Genomic DNA, 21,939 nt, shown 5'->3' with positions numbered 1-21,939 from the left:
CTTTCACCAGTGCTCAGAGAGAACTCATCCATCTATTCAAGCATAGAGGGAAAACTGGCTGTGCTGTACTTGCTGAAAGACAATACTCTACTGCAATTTATGTGCTATGTAAGAAACTGCTGAGAGGTATTTTGGCTCAGTTTTTGCTTCACACAGAGTTTGAACCCATTCCTTATTTATTGCCTTTTTTGTTTTCTCATCTTAATTATACTAAGCATACCAGAGGTAGCAAAGCAGGGATTTCATCCAAAGTAATTATTTGGAGGCAGAAATCTGCCTAGAACAGAGACACTTCAAGAAGCTGAAGTCAGGGAAACAAAAACAAAATCTCTGAGCACTGAGTACAGCTGCGGAAAAAGTGTGGGCACACGGGGAAAGGAGCCTGTCCTCCGCGGAACTCAGGTAGGAGATGGGTAAGGGTCGAGCCGGAAGGCACTGCGGAGGCCTTGAGAAACGCTTTCACTTTCCCACAACACCATTAGTATCTTCTTTCCCTGAGTCAATATTTTCAAATAATACTATCAAATTCTGGCAACGTATTTACTAAAATGTCTTCTATATCAGATAAACATTTCCTGAAAAGTAGACTAACACAATTTAGGGGATGTAAATATTTTTACTTTTAAAGTACAAGCTCGTGTTTATTTGGTGCAACGGATAAAATATTCCTAAATCCCCCGTGTACTTATTACACAACATCTGCTGAGCACCTACTACGTGACAGGACTCTAGTAGACACGGGAGGTACAAAACGAAATGAAACATACAGGGCTTGGGAGTGTAGCTTGCCTAGCATGGACAAGGCCTACAGTTTGATCCCTACCACTGCAAAAGGGAGAGAAGGACGGAAAAAAGCTTCGCTCCCTTCAAGGCATTTACAACCTAATGAGGGACAATACTGTAATTAGGACAACCATGTGATGATAAAAATACACACAAGATACTATAATAAAAATATATATGAGGAAATCAGAAAATACTTTTTTAAGGATCAAAAACTACCTGGGTGAAGTAAACTGGGCAGATCAGGTCAAATTAAAGCTGTGCTCCCCAAATTCGCTTACACAACAGAGCCAAACATAGAGCTTATATGCTGAGCTCATTTCAAATCCAATGAGTTGCCTAAAAATGGTGAACCATTTCAGAAAGCTCAAATCACAAATACAAACGAAATCTTCCAAATCTCTCAATGGGGCTAAAAAAATTCATATTTTTAATATGTGCCACAAGTGATTCAGAATCAAAACCAAGACTGGGTAGCAGAAGTACAGATAATCATTTCAGGCACAGGAAAGAACTCAGCATGACAGGAATATGGGAAATACAAACAGAAGACCAGAGAAAAATCAGAACAAGAGTTGGGGTCTGACTACACTGGCCTTTCAGGTCTGCAGAATATCGTGTCATGTATTGTAGTAAAGGATTTCTGACGTGAACTAATTGCTTATTGAAGCATATGGGAAATTTCAATGAAAATATTGTGCATTTCAACATAATGATAAAATGCTCCTTTAAAAACAAGCAAACAAACACCGGGTGTGGTGGCGCACACCTGCAATCCCAGCACTCAGGAGGCTGAGGCAGGAAGATCCTTGCAAGTTGGAGACCAGCCTGGGCTACACAGGGAGCTCAAGGTCAGCCTGAAATGCATAGAGACCCTGTCTCAAAAGACATTAAAAAAAAAAAAAAAAGCAAAAATACAAAGAAACCTAGCATACTAGAACACTTCTTTGCAATTTTTATTAAATGTAGTGACTAATCATTTACCTCAGGATCATTTTTACAATTAAGATAGAAGTTATAATGTTGTTTTTTTATAATGCTGTTTTAACTTGAAAATGTTTTGTAATGTATAAAATAAATTCAAGCTGTATTTTGAAATTTTAAATTTCAAACTGTTATTTCATAACACTTTACTATTTTCTGACTAAAGTTTCCCTGTAATTGTGTTTTTATACTCAATTCCAGGCAAGCGATAAATGATATATCCATGAACAACAGGAACACTTACCAACTACACAAAAAGCAAAACATAATCTTTTGTATGGATTTCTATTTGTTAAATAATAAACAGTTTAATTCTCTGTTTAAATCGCCAATTCACATTCCAGAAGAATGACTTCATTAAACAGAAATTTGGACAAGCAATCATTTGAAACAGAAATAAGCTGTTAAAGAAAATTCTTTAGAAGCCTGGGAACAAACCTAATAAACATACAAAATAATACCACTTATCATTATCTTCTATTTCTAAAAAGATCCCCCAAATCTTAAGCCATTGAAATATAGCTTAATGATTGATTCATAAAGCAGATAGCAATTTACTTACAGAGTAAAAACTATTGCCAAACCATGCATGGTGACTCTGGAGGAGCAGACACAACACAGGCCTAACAGCAGTTAGGGAACAAAGGATTAACCACATAGACCTAGGACCAACTGACAAACAACCAGCATTATAGCTGGTATCTTTAGTACAACAAACCGACCACTTTCTAGACTTAATTTAATGTAAATTTTAAACAAGTATTATCTAGCTGCCCTAATTTCCACATGAAATACAGGAATTAAATTAGAGTTTTGCCAGTTTCTCAGGCCAAAATGATCTAATAGATGTTTCCTGAGTCATGCACCGCTTCCTTTGCACTCCTGCAACATTTTATTCGTATCTCTGTTTTTACTGCACGAATTGAATCCTGCACAGAGGGTACTATCAGCACCATGCCATAGATGGGAAGGCATGCTGAGGACAGTGAAGTGATTTGCCCCAAATCACCACTAAACCCGCATTTCAAACTCACGTCTCACACAAAGTTCTTTCTACATCTACTCTACCTCACAACTACTAAATGAGTCAAACCTAAGCAACAGATTAACTGCAATTTCTTGGTACCACCATTTTGGTAGCAGCAAAAACTAATCATTCACAGATAAGCCAAATGTAAAGGACACGATCTGGGTAGGGGTAGAGGTATAGGCGTACTGCCTAGTATCTGAGCTGTCTTCTCGTCAGTGGGCAATTTCCCCCTTTATTCATCTTCACTGATGGCCGAGCCCATCTCCCTCACGGAAACTGACGGTGCCATCTGTTCATTCTTCCAGCTACCTGCGGCATGGACATGGGCACTTAACCTAGGTTCTGCCACTATGACATCCCCACCGAAGACTCTATAAGAACCAGCAACAGTACAAAGTCAGAACGGCAATGGCTGAACTCAGGTAGCAGGAGGAGGCAGCAACGCTAAGGTTCTACAGGCAGCAGTGGCAGACAAGCAGCTGGCAGCCACACTGTCTCCATACTGGTTTATGTTATCATTCTAGCTGTGTGTTTTCTGCTCTGTACTCTTTCTTGTTTCTTTTCAAGGCCATAGCCTTCCGAGGAATTTGGAGAACTAATCAACAAGCTTTCTGCAAATCCCTCCCACACTTTGAATCAGTCAAAATTGCCCTATATTGCTGCAGTTAATAACCATAAAGCATTTTTTTTGTTGTTTTTTTTCCAGTACCAGGAATCGAACTCACGACCTCCCGCTTGCTGGGCAGACGCTGTGCCGCTGAGCTAAATCCCCAGTCCCCATAAAGCATTTAATAAATAACATTAAACAAACATACTTATCAAATGTTTTTACCTCAGGATTGATCTTTTTTTATATGCTTTCTTATTACAGTCTTAAGTGACATCAACTTTATAACTGGTAGTATCCTCTAATGACAATAAGAAAAAGAAAAGACCTCAAATCAGGTTTCCTTACCTTTTCAAAAGCAACACAAACAAATATAATAACAGTTATCCAACCATCATCTTACTGAACTTCAAAATAAAACTTTATTAAGATTCTTACCTGTCAGGAATACCCAGTCTCTTGACACTTCTATAAACAGAAAGCGTATTTGCAACATGTCGATAATTAAACCAGAATCGGGATGTACAAACCTGAACAAAACAAAAAACAAAAATATGATTTTTATAAGTCAAAATACTTCATGGAGTTACAGAATTATTTTTCTTTAAATATGACATAGAAATTCCTTCAGAGTTTCTAACTTAAAACAGCAAAGAACATAACTATCAAGTGCTGTAAAGAGAAGCCTTCGTAAATAATATTACAAAAGGCCACCTTCATAGAAAACAAATTTGGGGGAATTTAATCAAATATTGAACCAGTTTAGTTACCCTCAATTTCTGTGATTCTATAATGCTCCTATTTCTAAAAGATTATACTCTTTAGAATAAAAGACAACATGCATCTCTTTACAGAATAGAGAAGAAAACTAGCTACTCTTGTTAGTTGTGAGAAAAAGACACAGACTAAAACATAATTTGCAAAACAGCTTTATAGGTACATTAAAAATACACTATAAAGTTATTGAACTGAACAGAAAAAAACAATTCAACCAAATTTTACACTTTAAAACAATTGCTAAAAATAACAAAGGGCCTAGGAAAAATCCTACCCTCAGCTTTAAAAGTTAGTTTCCTAGAAAATCCTTAGGTAAACAGAAATTAGGGTCAGTTGGGAAGACATCCACCAAGCACAGTCCTCCAACGGCATGCCTGCGCTTCAGCACATACGACAGTTTAGAGATAGTATAAATGCACTTGGCCCTGCCGAAGGAACTCCATGAAGCTTTTTTTGGTTTTTTTGGTTTTGGTTTTTTTTTTTAGTAAAGTGAGTTTTTATCCTAAAATCCAACAAGGAAAAGACTAAAATGTTTGGCCACATAAAAATATAAAACTTCATATGTCAAAAGTAACATAAATGTCAACAAGGAAAAACTTAAAAAACAAATAAAAGGTCTAATTTCCTTAATTAGAACTCAACAGGAAAAAACGACTAAATTTAAATGAGGAAAGGGTAAAAATAAGTATATCATAACAAAAGTGTTAAAAATAGGCAACAAAGCCAGGTGTGGTAGTACACACCTATAATCCCAGCACTTTGGGAGGCTGAGGCAGGAGAAGGAGGGTCACAAGTTCAAGCCCAACCTGGAAAACTTAGCAAAATAGGACTATGAAACTCTTAACCGTAAAATAAAATAGGACTATGAAACTCTTAAAATTGCTCACTCAACCTCAGCTATACTTTTAAAACTACATATCAAACTGATAAATATAGAAAGTCTGACAATTCACCATATTGTCAAGGTTATAGGGAAATAAGTACAGTACTCATAGCTTACTGATAAAAATGTAAATTAATATAACCCTTCCAAAGGAATAATTTGCAATACATATCAAGTTTGAAAAAAATAGTTGTCTTTTTGCACCTACCTCAAATAAGTATGCAAAAACGTGTGCTCTAGGGTTTTCACTGTAACACTGCCTGAATTAGCAAAAATAAAAACCAAAAAGCTAGAAGCCAAATCATTGCCAAAAAGATCTAGTAAAAAATTTACATGTTCCCTAACTGGAAACAGAAAAAGCATAAAATAATTTCTACCTGAATTAATCATATAGAAACCAGTACAGTATTTTCGGTGGCCTTTCTGCACAGATGAAAAGCTTTGTGCATCTATTATGTTATTAAAAAGCATACACCTAACAAACTGACCTCATTTTCACAAGCAACTTATTATACCGACAAGGTGAGCAAATATAAGCTACCAGGAAATACCAACTTAATATAAATTATCAAATATTCACTTACTGTAGTTTTTAAAATGCAAATTGTAAAAGGGGCATAAGACATGGCCCACTAGTCTTTTGAGAAGAGGGAAAGAGTAGACATAGATGTGATTATACCCACTGGAAATGTCTGAGAGGATATGCAAGACACTGGTAATAGTAATTACCCTTAGACCATAAAAACAAGGGTCAAAGTGGGAGGAATAACTTTGCAGTTGATTCCTTTCCTCACTGCAATTTTGCTATCCACCCATAAACATGGATTACCTTTATCATTGTTATTAAACACAGCAAAAATGTCTATACAAAGCAGCTTAGAAACCAAAATGGGACCCGATTTTCTTTCTCTCTCCTTCTGTTGGCAAGTTTCCTCAGAGAGTAAAGGAGCATTTCACTCACCTCTGGTCATCACATCAAGAAATAAATTCATTCAAACTGGGGGAAATGGTTAAAAATCTAAATTGCTTAACACTGAAAGAATGCATTTTTAGTACTTTCAGTTACACTCAGTCAAATTTCATAATTTTTCATTTAAAAGGCATGATTTCTTTAAATTTCACTGTACAATACTAAATCTAATGCAAAAATATTGTGTTAAATATAAAACCTGCAGTTGTCATGAAACTGCAGTAAAAGCCCTTCATCACCTCTGTTTTTCATCTGGAACCCAAATTACTGAAGTGGAAAGGGACTTGGTGAGAGGCTTCCCAGACAAAGCAGCTTTGAAATGTGTGTGGCATAAGCTCACAGGGTCTTAGTTGTATAAAAGGAGCCCTTGACAATTGATAATGGCACATATTCCTCTCTCTGAGAACTCTTCACAAGACTATCATGGAAGAGCCCTTAGTTTCCTGCACAGAAAGTACACCCTTTCAAGTTACTAATAATTTTCCTCATTTTTAATCAGTCACTGAAAACTTCTCCCCTAATCTCAAGCAGCGTTTGTTCAATTCCTTCATAAACTCTCCTGTGAGGGGCAGCGTATAGAAGTTATCCTTCCTTGCACAAGAAAATGAGCCATGAATCTATCTTATGCTGTTCTACTTAAATTCAATACAACATATACAGCATTTGCAACCACCCCCTTTACTTTTAGCAACCTGTAGATAACTACATGCTTTTATGAAACAACGCTCAATAAACTAGTAAGGCCTCAAAACTTCTGGCACTCTATCTTTGGTTTTAGTAAAGTTCATTATGGTCTTCTGTGTTTGTCCTGCCTTTCTTTTAGTTGAACTCCTCTACCCTCTTCCTTTACCCTTACAATTCACGTTTCTGAGTTTTCTTCCTTTGCCAGCACGCACGCTAACAGCTCTGAAACAGAGTGTACTGTTTCCTTTCTTTTTCACAAATACCGGCTTCCTTCCCCGTCTCTTTGACCTTACACTTCATTTCTTTATTTCTTCTTCTTGCTGACCCTCACTGTCATTTGAATGTGACCCCTAAGTTCCATGTGTTGAAAACTTCTCCCCAGTTGCATATGCAGATGGTACTCCAGGGGTTGGACCGAAGAGAAAATTAGGAATAGATAAGGTCATCAGCATGGGCTGCAGGAGGCATCAGAGGCTTTATAAGAAAAGGAAGAGAGAATTGAGCTAGCAGACATGCTGAGGCTCACACGGGGATGCCCTCTAGAGCTCAGGGTAACAAGAAGGCTACCATCAGATGCAGAAGAGATGCCAGGGGCATGCTCTCCAACTTCACCTCCAGAAATGTGAGCCAAATAAACCTCTTTTCATTATAAATTACCCAGGCTCAGGTACCATGTTGACAGTCATAGAAAACACAGTAAGGTAACCAACCCTTCTGTATGTTTTTTTCATTAAGTCAAACTTATTCTATCTTCTAATAATGTAAAAACATCATTAACTAGAACCACAGTAGTGAAACTATCGTCTAAATATAAGAAAAGTAAAATTGATTACATATATTCTATTTACAGAATGAATAATAAAACTATATGAATCTAGACAAAATTAAAGATGTTAATTCATGCCAAGGGAGAAAAAGCTCCCCCCCAAAAAAGCAATAGGCTAATAAACAAATATTAGAATATTAGAATAAATAAGTAAATCTTAGGATCACAACAATGTAAATTAAAATAAAATTTAATTTGGTAAATTAAATAAAATTTGGTAAATTAAATAATTTTAAATAATTAAATAATTTGGTAAATTAAAATAAAATTTACTTTGGTGCCCAGAAGTCATGAAAAATTAATACTACATGACTGACTTGGATTTAGACAAACAAGTTGTGTTTTTAATCTTTAAAATAAAAAAAGAAAAAGAAAAAAAGAAAATCAGTCAAGTTCACAAAAATGTATGTTTAAGATTATTCAACACAGTTGTGACTAAAATAATAAAAAGTTTAGATTCCAAATGTTAATGAACTACACATTACTCAAATGTTAATGAACTACACATTACTGCACATTCACAATATAGAAAATACAGTGTGTGGAAAATACTATATTATACCTGCATAACTACCAGTAGGGAAACAATTTCAGGATACCTTAAAGCACTGCAAAACAGCAGGAATAATGATCCCAGGTGAATAAAATCATATATCTAACTTCATAATTTTCTTCTTTATATGCAGAGAGATAGCACTCTCCAAAGTACAGGCTCTAGAATGTGGGACTTTTAAGACATTTCCCTCTATTTTTTTAATTGAGGTGATATTCACATGTAATTTTTAAAACTTTGTGTATAATTTGAATTTCCTACAATTATAATTTGTTATTTTATAAATAGAAAAAACAATTCTAAGAGTAAATCAGCCTTAGTAGAGAGCATTTATAAACTAGTATTATCAGTAAGATATATAATTACTCATTGACAGTATTAAGTAAGTCTACGTTTCACAACATGCTTTCTTTCACAACAGCACCCCTAATTTATTGTTGTGTTTACTTATTTGTTTTGTTTTTGTTTTGAGACAGGGTATTGTTATATAGTCCAGGCTGGCCTTTAACTCACTATGTAGCCCAGGATGGGCTCAAACTCAGGGCAATCATCCTGCCTCTGCCTCCCAAAGTCTGGGATGAAAAACATGCACCACCATACCTAGCTCTTATGTTTACAGATCACCACTTGACTCATAAATGAACGGCAAGAAATGTTATTAAAATTTTATTCCTTGACATGGTCAATTTAAAATATAGCCAAATCAAAGTAAAAAATTTCTGTTAAAAATGTAAGAAAACAAACTATTTTCAAATATTTGAGTCACATAAAAATTTCCAGATACATATTGAATATGAGCAGCAAGATGTTTTGTTGTTTTTTGTTTTTTTGTTTTTTGAGACAGGGTCTCGATAAGCAGCAGGCTGGCCCTGAACTCACTGCACTCCTCCTGCCTCAGCTTCTCAAGTGCTCAGATTACAGGCATGTGCCCCCACAGCCAGCTCAGCAAGATATATCATTATAGAATACACTTACCAAAACAGCCCAGTTGTTTGTATGGCCACTTCTAAAAAATTGTTCTGCTTGATCCTATCAGTCAAATAAAAGCAAAATGATTAAGAAAAAGTCACAATTTCCCAAAACAAAGATAAAGAACAATATACAGTCACACAAATTAAGATTCACATGTTTATGAAGCTACTAGTATTTGACCTTATGAACAAATAATCAAACTTAAATTGGAAACCAGTTTAAGCTATAACATTAAAAAAAAAAAAAAAAAAATCCTAATCAACCAATCCCTGACCAGGCTAGAGGTTTAACTAAGCAACATGGCAAGACCCTGCCTAAAAAGAAGAAATGAAAAATGTGTTTTTGATTAACATTAAAAAAAAAAAAAAAAAAAAAAAGCCCTAGTTTAAGATTCTATATTAGGGGGAAAAAAGCCCTGAACTAGAAAAGCAGAGATATATGTTTCCATTTTGCATGACACCATGATTAAACAAGGTAACCCTATGTACGGCACTTGCCTAGCACACGCACCAGACCATGGATGGGGCCAGGAGGGGAGGGCTTACTTTGCTCAAGACTCTTTTGTGTGCAAAATAAAAGCAATGCCAGCCCTACATCAGTGTCATTTTATAAGACTGAAATAGTATGCATGGAAGAGCTTCAGCTTTAAAAAATTATTAAGCATCATACAAATGAAAGCATAGTATATATGTCACATTTCATTATTTCCTATACCATGAAAACTGAAGAAGTAAAAGTGTGCTCAATAGAGGAAATAGGATGTCTGTTTAAAAGTTTAACAGGCCATCATTTAAAACTATAATCTTACCCACCATTTTCCTCACCATGATTTATTTTCTCCATTGTCTTTATCATCCTCTTGCATATCATTAACTTATTTGTGATGCATATCATTGTCTCTTCCCAGGGGATATAAGCTTCAGCTCAAAGGACAGAGCCATGCATCCAATTACATTCACTAATGTACTCCAAGTTTGGCACATAGTGGATTTTAAATATTTTTTAATGAATGAAAATGCTCACTTGTCTTTTTTGGCAGTGAACAAAGCAAGAGTGTCTCCTGGAAAACTGAAACCACATGGATGATGGGTTCAGAATATGAAGGTATGAAGTAAAGGCTATAATATAAAGCTGCAAATTTCACAATTTCCATCTAGATTTTACTCTCCTAATTCCTCAAGCTATCATTCTCTGCAATTAGAAGGATGAAAATATTCATGCCAAGAACTTCTCAGAATTAATATTTCACTTTTTGTGAAATACTATTACAGACAGTTTTTATCCCCATGAGAAATAACAGACTACCTTCTTCAACCAAAACAACCCTTGAATTTCTCACAGAAGTCTTTTTAATCCTTTGCTTAATAATCATTGCTATTGGTTTTCTAAAATCTTTGCAATTATGCTAACTCAGTCAATATTGGTCACAATAGTAAACTTAATAATCAGACAATGGGGGGCTGGGGATTTAGCTCAGCGGCAAAGCGCTTGCCTGGCAAGCGCAAGGTCGTGAGTTCGGTTCCCGGTACCGGAGAAAAACCAAAAAAAAAAAAAACCAAAAAAAAAAAAAAAATAATAATCAGACAAGTGTGCTGAAATAACCATAAAAACCACAGTTTTTGTTTTTAATGAACAATATTATTGGACAGCTGTTTGTTTTTTAACATTTTATCTCAAATGCACCCATATCTTCCACATATGCTTCTCATTTTCCATTCAGTCTTAAAATTGGGAATGACTTCTTTCATGTTATGATTCCCTGCATAAAAATTAATATTTTTCCTGTTAAAATTTTATTCAGGGTCCATTCCTACTATATGTTGGATGCTTTATTTAAACTCAGTAATATACCTGATGAAACATATTTTGCAGCATACTGCCATGTACAATTTCAGAAATCTGTTACAGTAAGTCTGGATTATATTTGTCATTTCTAGACATAAAAACTTCATCATTCATTACCATCTTGACACCTAGTAAACATGTTTTTAATTATATATTAAAATAATAATGGATATAATTCACATTGATCACAGATCTGCTGCCAAACAATATTAATTACTGGAATAGTCAGAATGTCTGTATTCAAATATGGCCCTATTACTCAATAGCTAAATACACTTATGAAAGTTGCTAGCTTTCTCTATGCCTCCATTTCCCCATTTATAAAATAGTAATAAACTATCTGACTGACAGAATCCAGGAATAGTGATTACCCAACATGTATATGGCTATTTTAATCATCTGGCTAACAAGAAAATTTCAGGAAATATGAAAAATTCTTCTACTTAATTACGCATAAGTAGAATACATATTTTGTCTCCCTCCACTCCAAACTATTCCCAGTAGCTGACTAGATGTCAGAGAAAGAAACATGCTATAGTGAGTAAAGTATTGATTTGGGAATTTGAAGACCTGAGCCAAAATCCAGCTAGGATAAGCCACTTAGCTCTTTAGACTTGCCTTCTCATGAAGAAAAGTAAGACTTGAGCCAAATAATCTCTAATGTATTTCCCAGCAAAAGTCCTATCCCATTAAGACATCAGTGAAAAATTAAGAGATTGTGAAAGTCTTCTCATTATCTAAAAAACACGGTCACTGTAAAGTTATTTTTCTTCATATAGTTAACGGAACATTGATTATGTGTCAGGTACCATGTAATGTACAGTGATATTCAAATGCCACTTTCTCTCCAGAGTTCTACAGTTTAGTAAATAAGACAAACATGCAAACACATTATATTACTGTAAAATTCATTAATTCATCATATTCATTAGATATCAAGGGGCAGTCACTGCTCTAATTGTTCAGAATACCAAGATGGGCAAAAATACTTGCCTTCCAAGAGGTTACTAGTGGATTGACATACATTAAACAAATAACAGCAAATTACAAGTCCTGTAATAGAAATTCACCCAATATTTTAAAAAATATAACAGGAGAACCTGAGCAGGATGTTTTCCCTAAAGAACTGGCATGTGGGTTAAGATCCAAAAGATGAAAAAAGAAAAGGAAGACAGAGAAAATGTGGGCCAATGGCAGAATGGAGCTTTTCCATTTAAGAAATGGAAAGAAGTTTAGCACAATTAGACATTTGAAAGGGTGACGGAGAGAATTGGAGATGTCAGCAAGGTGCTTTGAGTCACAATAAAGAATTTATTCTTTATGTTTTGAGCAACACTAAGGTAAATATGAATTGCATGATAAAGATTTGCATTTTACAAAGTTGCTCTGGCTGCAACTCTGAGAAGAGTTTGGCAAGAAGAATGACCCTAGGCAGACCAGTTGGGCAACTGCTGCACCTTAAGTGAAAGATGATGGAATCATAGTCAAAAAAATACATGGGTTATAATAAATGAGTGCTCTACTAACTACACAAACTACAACAGTAAAGGCAAAGACAAGGGGTAGGGAAAGGTTCAACAGAGGTTATGCTTTTATTGCATCTAATAAAGACAGAAGAAACTGGAGGCGAAAAGCCTGAAAAAAATATAGCAAGTAGGTAACTATAGAAAAACAATAATGATATCCAAAATGAAGTATGTAAAATAATCCACTAGGATAAAGGAAGAAACCAGCAGAACTTCACCTGCAATCTTTCTTCAACTGAGAGCCTGAGGTCCACCAGTCAAATGTCAAGGTACTGAAGGTGGTAGGAGGAGGCTTCCAACACACAATAATAGAAAAGCAGGCAGGAACCAGATCATAATATTTAAGATTTTATTCTGTAAGCAATGGAGAAATATTGGATTCAATCAGAATAACTTGATAAGCCTTGTATTTTGTAAAGACTAGCATTAATATGAGGCTTGACCCAAATAACCTCTGATGTATTTCCCTCTAATGAGGGAGTATGGAACCCTGGAGGAAGCAAAGGAACTCGAATAGTCTAGACAAGTAATGATTGAAGCCTGGATTAAACCAGTGGAACTGGAGATATAAAAGCACATGTAAGAATCCAGAAGATATAGTTTGGTGATACTCATGATGTGGGATGAAAGTTTATTTAAACTCCAGATTTCTGAGTTATCCATAACATTTCTGGATTAGGAAATGTGGGAGGAAAAGAGGTGCCTAGTTTTTCATTGTCCTTTTTTTAAAGGGTGGGATAAGCAAAAGATAAAATTTTAGAAGTGGATTTTCAAATGTCTGCGAACGTATTCTCAAACGTTCCTCATTTTCAAATGTTCCTCAAAACATAAAGAACAAATTCTTTATTATGACTCACAAAGCACCTTGCCTACATCTCCAATTCTCTCCGTCACCCTTTCAAATGTCTAGTTGTGCGACTATCTCGGCCTCTTAGCCAGCTGCAAATGCAAGCCTGCAAATGATGGTAAAGATCTACTTTACAGCACTGACAAATCACTCAGCACTGGGTAGTGAAAGCATTACACAGACCCAAAATGTGTCCTGTGGCCACGTTTAAAACGACGGGGGATCCCGTCTGAGTAAACGGGTGGGTTGGCGAGCCCAGGGCAAAACCCCATACCCATCGGATCCCCATCAAGAAATACAGCATAGCGGTGCACTTCGGTAGAAGGAAAGCTGATGCTGCATTCGGGGGTGACACTGCACCTGCTAGGAAAGACTGCACAGGAGTCGGAGCAATGGATCAGGTCCTCCTCGGACTCTGAGGATTTGCCTCCATTCATTAGTCGTTCTGAAAGGCTGAAACAGGCCGACGCTGAATTAGAGACACCCTTCCCCCAGCACAGCCTGGATCAGGAGGATGACTGCAGGCGGCTGCCCTCCACTGCTATGCCTCTGACATCTGCAGGGCTGCTCACAGGCTCGACAGAGCCGTCCTCCCAGGGCTCAGTCGTCAAAACAACCTGACTCCTACCTCGATCTGACTAGCGGCCGAGCTGCCGAAAGACAAGAGCAAGAACGCTGCCAGGGCAGTCGCAGAGCGGTTGAGGAAATAGGCGGCAGCCATGTTTGCCGGCTTCAGACTTCCGGCGCCTGGAGAGGCGGAGCAAGTGCCGTAAAGCAGTGGAGCGGGTCGTCGGGTGTTTTGTTTTGCGACGCCGTCGCCACCTTGTAGAGCCCCGCCCCTCAGCAGTTTTTAGAACTAGGCGCTTGGGCTTGAGTTTCCTGAGTAGCTGAGAAAAGATAGATGAAGAATATTGATTTTATATCCTTGATTGCGTTTTCAATTTTTGTATTGTAAAATGATACATTTAAGAAGAAAATGTTGAAAGATGAGGAAAACCTGCTAGTCCACGAACTTTAAAAGAGCTATTTCCCTTTTTTGCATCGTGCTACCAGTTGTTTAAATGGCAAGATGTAGCGGAAAAAACAAGCGTTTTGTCACAAAAGATGATGAATTTCGAGAGGAAATGTGGATGCGTGCTGAAACTCAAACTTCGGGTCCATTATTAACAGGATATAAGCACGAAGGCGTTCAGTGTTTGTTTCTTCCATTTATTGTGTAATTTTGGAGGTAAAACTTACCCCAAAGAAAGATTATGTGCATGTAGCACACCATTTTCTTTCTGTATACCCTCAATTTTAAATTTTACTTTTCGTCTAGTATGACATAAATGTTCCCATGCTTCATGGTCTTCACAATTTTTAACAGTGGTAATACGAGATTTTATCCATTATTGATAGATTCAGCCAAAGAGATAATTAATTGCCCCTCTACTAAGAAAAGCAAGTCTTCTAAGTTTTACTATGAAAATAATATTTTGAAGAGTATCTTGTGTACTTGGCGTATCACACCTCTGGAGTTGTTTTCTTGGGATGATTTTCCTGGAAAGCGAATCTTGTGTTAAAAGATTTGAAAATATTTTAATAGCAGTCCAGATGTTGCTTTCCAAAATGTACAAACTTAGTGTTTTCAAAATATGCAAGCTAACAATAAATTATGCCATTTTCCCCCTCATATTCCTTGGCATAAAAATGTTAATCTCAATGCTGTCAATTTGATTGGTATCAATAGTTGCTGGTTTTATTTCTATTTTCAAACTATATGTCTTCTGATGTGAATTTGCTATTTATATCTTCATGTTTTACATAAGAATTTGAGTAGCTTTATAAAGAAATAACGTTAATCCTTGCCACCTATTATGCTTTTGCTTCTTCCAGTTCCATTGTCTTTTTTTCCATTTGTTTCTTTTGTTTTGCTGTTTGAGAAAGGTTTAACGTTAGGTAGTCAAACTTAAGTTTCCTCTATGTGAAGCCTAGAATACTAGCCCTCTACCAGAATGTTTTTCATTTATTCATCAATTCAACAAATATTTATTGAATGATGATAATATACCAAGATATTTGAACAAAAAAATACTTGAAAAGTTCTTGTTCTCATGAAGTTTACATTTCAGTAAGAAAAATACAATAAGGGAAAAAATGAATACAGTAAATTCACACAATGACGCAAATTGGGTAAAGTGGTAGAAACCGAGGGAGGTGTCTTTAGGGAAAATTCTCTGTAGAGGCAACTTTTAACCTGAGACCTTAATGACAAAAAGGAGGTAGCTACGCAAACATGGGCAGTTTCAAAATTTTAATTTATTCATTAGTTTTATTTTCTTCTTATTTTATCTTTAACTCTTACTGTCTGGAATATACTTTGGTCTATGCTGTAAGTTTTTGGCTAAATTAACCATTGCTACATAACAAACCACTCAACTTTGTGTTGTGTCCAAGCTCCAAGGTTAACAAGGTTAACAATCCATACAGGGAAACCTGATTCTCTTGAGGTCATTGCTGTGATAACTAGCACTTCTTTTGTGGAAATTAGTATTCTGCTTGTCCAACAAAAGTTTCCGTGTAAACCTTACCTGTCCCATTGCCTCATGATAATTCTTTACTAACTTCTCAAAAGAAATACAGGATTTCTGACCATTCTGTGATCTTCTATTATAATACATATCTATTTTGAAGCTAACATATATTACTTTAATTGTTGTTGTCTCAAATATTTATGTTTTAATAACATTTCAGTGTACTTCCTTTTTTAGAAAAAAAAATTTAAAAATGAAACTTTGATTTTACCTGGTAATTTTCCACCTAAATTTTATAAAATTTTTCACATTATAAGAAAAAAATGCTACTTGAAGTTTTAAATTGGGACTATATAAAATTGTTGACACATTTGAGAGAAACTAACATCTTTATATTTTCTCTTCCCATCTGGAAATATGGGATTCTTTTACTTATTTGTATTTTCTTTTTATAATTTCTCAATAAAACTTTAAGACACAAATATCTATAATTAAACTATTTCACAAGTATTTTTAACATTTGTTGAAATACTTAGTGGATTTCTTTTTTCTTTAAATATATACATGAATATTATGTGTCTATTGTGTTTACTGTCTGTAACATTCATGATATATTTGAATCAGTTATTGTTAATATGTAGGATATATTTTGTGTCCAACTGTTTTTTCATTATTTTAATAAGAATTATTTTATAACTTTAGTATTGACATTCGTTAAAAACTTTTGTTTGATGTTTTCCTTTTATAATCTTAAAATAATACCTGAATTATCTTTTTGTCTGTTACTTTACAGCATTATTTCTTTTTCATAGCGATGTTATGACTCAATATTATGAACAGTGGCAGCAGCAACTTTTCTTATGTTGTTTTTGTCTTTAAACTAATGATTAAGCACCTTTCCATCAAAGTCTATCTTTAGTACTTGGATCAGAATACTCACTGAAATATTTAAAAAGTAGATTCCTATTTATCTTTGTTTTTTACATTGTACCAATGATTTGTCAAGTACAGGCTACAGCTAGCTTCATACCTAAATAAAAGACACTTCAGACCTAATTAGAGAACACATGAGATAGCACTGTTTATAATTTGTTTAGTGAGAACAGTTAACTATAGTCTGTGCTTAGACTAGAATTCCATTCAGTTGTTCATTAAATTGTAAAGTTATTCAAGTAAGTGAATTAATTAAGACCTAGCTTGGCAACTGGAAGAGAAAACAAGCATTTGGTTGCTCAAAATTACACAAATGCACACATGTGTGGCTTATTTAATAAAAGTATATATAGCTGACCCTCACAATAAGTCACATCACAAAGTCTATTCATGCTGTTACTGAAGTTGTTCTTCAAATGATTATTACAATGAACCTCACTGACTCCAGGATCAGTTTATTCTTGCCACCTCCTCTTACCTCTGCTGCTTCTATGTCTTCTTTTCCCTTTTATTCTGTCTTACTTTCTACACAATTATGTTCTCCCATGACTGTGTTATTCATTCTCTCAACTGATATTCATTAAGCATCAGCTATGTACCAGACATTGTCCTAGACACAGACAACACAGGAAAGACTAAAAATTAAGGAAGTTCCTGGCCACACAGATTTCACAGTTCAGGGGAGCCAGATGCTAATAGTAGAAGCATTTAAACAAATGTGGAAGTCTAAGAGCAGAGTTCCTACTGAGGAAATCCAATCATTTAAGGAAAGCCAGCATAGATTTCCCTGAGGAAATGGATTGAGCTGAAATTAATAAATTAATAAAGTCAAAGATGGAAGAGATGGTAGAACTGTCTGGGTAGAGCAAACTCTCTTTACAGAGCCTCGTGGAGAAGGGACTTAGCATTATTAGCGGATATTTTAGAATGACACTGGTCTTGCAAAAGAGCAAAAGCAAGAGTGCTGTGGGATAAAGTTGAGTTGTGGAACAGGTGCCACCTTTCTTCTGGGCTTTGAGGATGAGGGTATGGATGTTATCTGTACCCTAAGAGCACTACAAAAACTTCCAAATGGGAGCAATTGTACTGGCCCCAGTGAGGTGAATAGGTACAGGCTGGGCATTTGGAAGCTATCACTATAGTCCAGGCAATGGTAGCTTAGACCAGGATGCTTAGAATTAACCAAAATGAAGAGAACCAGTATGGATTTTAAAGTTACAACCAAAAGAACATGACGCCTGGCTATATTTTGGAAGTAAGGGAGAGGGCAGTTTCTAGGATATCTTGAATATCTGGTGTGTATGACTGAATGCACAGTACTGCCTCTTTTTAAACATAGGGACCACAGGAAATGGGTCAGGGTTACAATTTTACAATTTATACAAGTGAAGTCTGGTCTAAATATTTACTCAGAGCAATTTGGAAGAAAAACACATATAAATCTACTACAAATACCTTTGCACTAAATGAATGTTACAAAATAAAATGAGTGGAAAGAATAAATTTAATCAGGATCAAAACAGGTCCCCTGAGAGAGATTTTTCAAGGGGTTTGCATAGCTTACATGATACAGGCAAGTCTGTTTGCTAAACCAATCAGAATGCAAAGTATGTGATTTAAGAATTTCATACCGACCAGCCAAAATATTTCTTTTGGAAAGATTAAATTCAACAAGAGCAAATTAAATATATAATAAAATACAAGTATGAAAAATAATTAAAATCAAGAACTTTCATTCCAGTGCATTTGTATCATTTCATTGTTCTGATTTTGAGAGTGGATTCCCTGTTTTAACTTGGCCTGAAATACTTCCCTCCTTTCAGAGGGCCATTTAACAATAGTAGTTATTCTGCTGGAATCCATTTCTACCTCATGACCCTTTAATTAGCTTTAGACTAACCCATAATAAATTTGCTTCAGTGTAAAAGTAGAACAATTACTCCTGAAAGTCTCACTTTGTGAATGCTGTGCTGTGATTAAATGCCATAAAGACCTGAACATAAAGTTGTGTCAAATGTGTATGCAGTTCAAACAGTGCTATCTCCCATGTCAATCAAGAAGCCACTAGTTGTATTAATACAAAACTATGTGATAGAGTTCACTTCTCCATGAGCTGTGAATTTGGTACCAGTGCAACTGATTTTGTTTAACTGACTTTGATTCAGCTGGACATTGGAAATGTTCATTAAAGAACTTGTGAGATTCTCTGAAACCTCAGGGACATTTAATAGATATTTTAATTACACTATGTGTTATAAGTGGGACATCCTCAAAGACCTCTCTTAGGAAGATATTAGAGTGTTTGGAAGAAGAGCAAGGAATGTCTATCTTTTATAGAAAATTGCTAGAAGGATTTTATTGACAAAGTAATGGCTCATTAAAGATCTTTATGTCCTTATGCCTAGAACTTTTGAGCGGGATACATGATAAAAGGGTCTTTGCTAATGTGAGCAAATGAAGTATTTCAAGATGGGGAAATTATATTGACGTGTGTAGGGGACCCAGTGTAATCACAGGAGCCCTTAAAAGAGAAGGACAAAAAGGTCTAAGAGGACATGTGGAGAAGGAAGCAGTGGGCAGGGGTGAGGGCCATGAGCCCAGCAATGTGGGTCTCTTCTAAAAGCTGCCAAGTCAGGAAAAAGGCTTCTCCCCTGGAGCCTCCAGGAGGAGCGCAGCTCTGCCAACCCATCTTGGACTTCAATCTGCTGAACGATAGCTTAGTATATTTGTTTTACATGAAAACATTAAATCCGTGGTTATCTGTTAAGCCAGTAATAGGAAATTTAAACTTGTAACAGTGGTCACCCCTGGAGATTTGTAAGGAAGACTGGAGTGTAAGAGGACTTCCACTCTCCATTCTTCAGTATCATTTCAAGCTTTTTGTTTTATTGTAGATTTATGTTGCTTCTTAAATAGAATCAGATGACTAGAAAAGTAGGACTAGATGATTTAAGTGAGAAAATGATAGGAAATTGTACACAGGGTAATAGCTCAACCATGGAAAAATTAAGGAGGTAGCTTACTAAAAGGTTACCTGTTTTTATTTGAGAACTGAGATGCTCTCAGTTCTGGGCTCTCAGTATGGACGTTCTATTTTCATTTAGTGTCTCCCTCACCCCAGTTACCCATGGACCATGTCGTCAGGGCAGTTAAATGAACTAGGAACTGAGAGCACAGCGGGCATTAAGACACAGTCCTTTCTCTCAAGGAACTTATACATAGTAGGGAAGGCAGATATTGAACAGATAATTACACAAATTATTAATAAATTATATCATGATAAGTAAACAAAGGACAAGTACAGGGTGACCTCATTATGTACCAGGGCAGCCTAACCCAGTCAATGAATGCTTTCTTCATGAACTTCACTTTGAACTAAAGGATAAATGGGAAATTGCCAGGCAGAGACAGGAAATAAAATTTTCCACAAAGAGCATGTACCATTTTTTGTCAACAAACTATAAGAAAATTAACATTTAAAATGTTTTTAAAGAAATAACTACCATTTCTCTTTCCCTTTGTATCTGGTATCAGCAGCTGGAAATGGTCTGCTGTCTCTGCCTGATTTAGCCAAATTCAGCTTAATGATCAGGCATTTTTCTCTCTCATGCAAATATTTCAGTCAAATGAAATATTTGTGTTAATAAACAGCCCTAAACAAAAATGTACAGTAATATAATAGTTACAAAGCCTCCTTGCCCAGAGCTTACATTAGGAAACTATTAGATTTATGACCTTCCAGTAGTCAATCTATCAAAAAGAGCTTGTGAAATGCACTTAATATTGCCTGAGAGAAATAAGATCCAGCTTCTTTGCAAGTTGAAGCTCTATTTCTGTGGGATCAAAACTGAGGAATAACACAACCGAAGGAACAAAGGACAAGAACTTTGTCTTTGGTTACAGTTCCCAGAAGAGTGGTAATTTTCCATACTGCAATTGGATATTACCTTTGGGGAGAATGATATCCTTATAATAAACACACATTAGTGATCTTTGTAGTTAATGATTACCCTCTCTAGTTAAACCAAATGAAAAAATAGAGAACCTATTAATCAATAGCCTGCCTTCAAAAATCACTAAATAAGTAAAACGCTATCAATTGCATTTGCGTTTGTTAAAAAGTGGATGCAAATATTAAGAGTGACACAGTGATAAGTCGGAGAATGCCAGAGACTGCCAGAAGACCCCAGAAGCTGGGAATTTGGTGCTGAAGATGGAACCCAGGACTTCATGCATCCTAGGCGAGCACTCAATTACTGATCAGCACCCTAGCATCTTTTTATAAAGCTGGCCAGTATCTAAAACTGGGACGTAATGTAGATATTTTCGTAACAAACCAAGATTTTCAGTGTGCATTATGCTATTTGCATTCCTTATCCCTCCACTTATTTTAACTTCTTACTGGTAGAAATAGAGACATGCAGAGAAACTAGCTGGTTTTGTGGTATTTGTAACAATGACTATTTGTTCATACAACAAACATCTGAGCACAGTATCAGGATGACTTTGCCCACAAGTAACAGAAAACCTCACTAAAAGCAATTAAGCTGGAAGAATATTTAATTACCTGGCAAGCTTAGTAGTTATAATGGCTGATACATTGTATCAACTTGAGCACTGAAGAAGCTTAACTAGGTAACTCAGCGGTTCTACATCCTGGGGTGTAGAGAACATGCCCTTACTCTAGGATATTGTTCATTGTGTCAACATGAGAAGTTTAGAGCTTTACCTAAGGGATTCAGCAGGGGACCAGGGTCCTCACTTTGTAAACATCCTGAGCTTGTACAAGAAGAGGGCACAAAGATGGTGTGGGCAGATAGCCTGCATGCAATATAAGGGAGGGAAAGAGGCTTGTTCTCCCTCCTTGTGCTCTTGTTGCTTTTGCTGTCTTCTGCCACCCTGAAGTGTTACCCTGTGCCATGCCACCCTGCCTTGGAGTCAGCTGACTATGGACTGAAACCTCTACAAACTGTGAGATGAATAAACCTTTCCTTCCTTAATTTTGGGTATCAGGGATTTGTCTCAGGCTTGAGAGAAAAGTAACCAACACAGAAGTCCACTGAAAGGTGGTTTCAAGGTTGTTGTGCAACTCTGATTTCATCAAAGGCCAAGAGTCCTACTGCTCCACCATCTCAGAATATTTCCTTTAAAAATCTGATTTGTTTTGCCATTGCAGCAAAATGGCTGCTTAAACACTTATTATCAC

At 36.0% G+C, this 21,939-nt stretch overlaps 1 protein-coding gene across 1 annotated transcript in view; it reads right to left on the bottom strand.

The window, feature by feature from the left end:
- Pigk (phosphatidylinositol glycan anchor biosynthesis, class K) overlaps nucleotides 1-14,118 on the bottom strand; it is a gene marked incomplete in the record, with an annotated part of 106,132 nt that extends 92,014 nt beyond the window's left edge. The window contains 3 exon segments of the mRNA XM_013514553.1: nucleotides 3,843-3,934; nucleotides 9,073-9,126; nucleotides 13,916-14,118. Coding sequence (XP_013370007.1) covers nucleotides 3,843-3,934; nucleotides 9,073-9,126; nucleotides 13,916-14,008 — 239 coding nt within the window.
- Between the last annotated feature and the right edge of the window lie 7,821 nt (nucleotides 14,119-21,939).

Source organism: Chinchilla lanigera, unplaced genomic scaffold, assembly GCF_000276665.1.
Source record: "Chinchilla lanigera isolate Chin_1 unplaced genomic scaffold, ChiLan1.0 scaffold00022, whole genome shotgun sequence".
Lineage (NCBI taxonomy): Eukaryota > Metazoa > Chordata > Mammalia > Rodentia > Chinchillidae > Chinchilla > Chinchilla lanigera.
The sequence above is the reverse complement of the archived record's forward strand: the minus strand, read 5'-3'. Positions and strand labels throughout refer to the sequence as shown.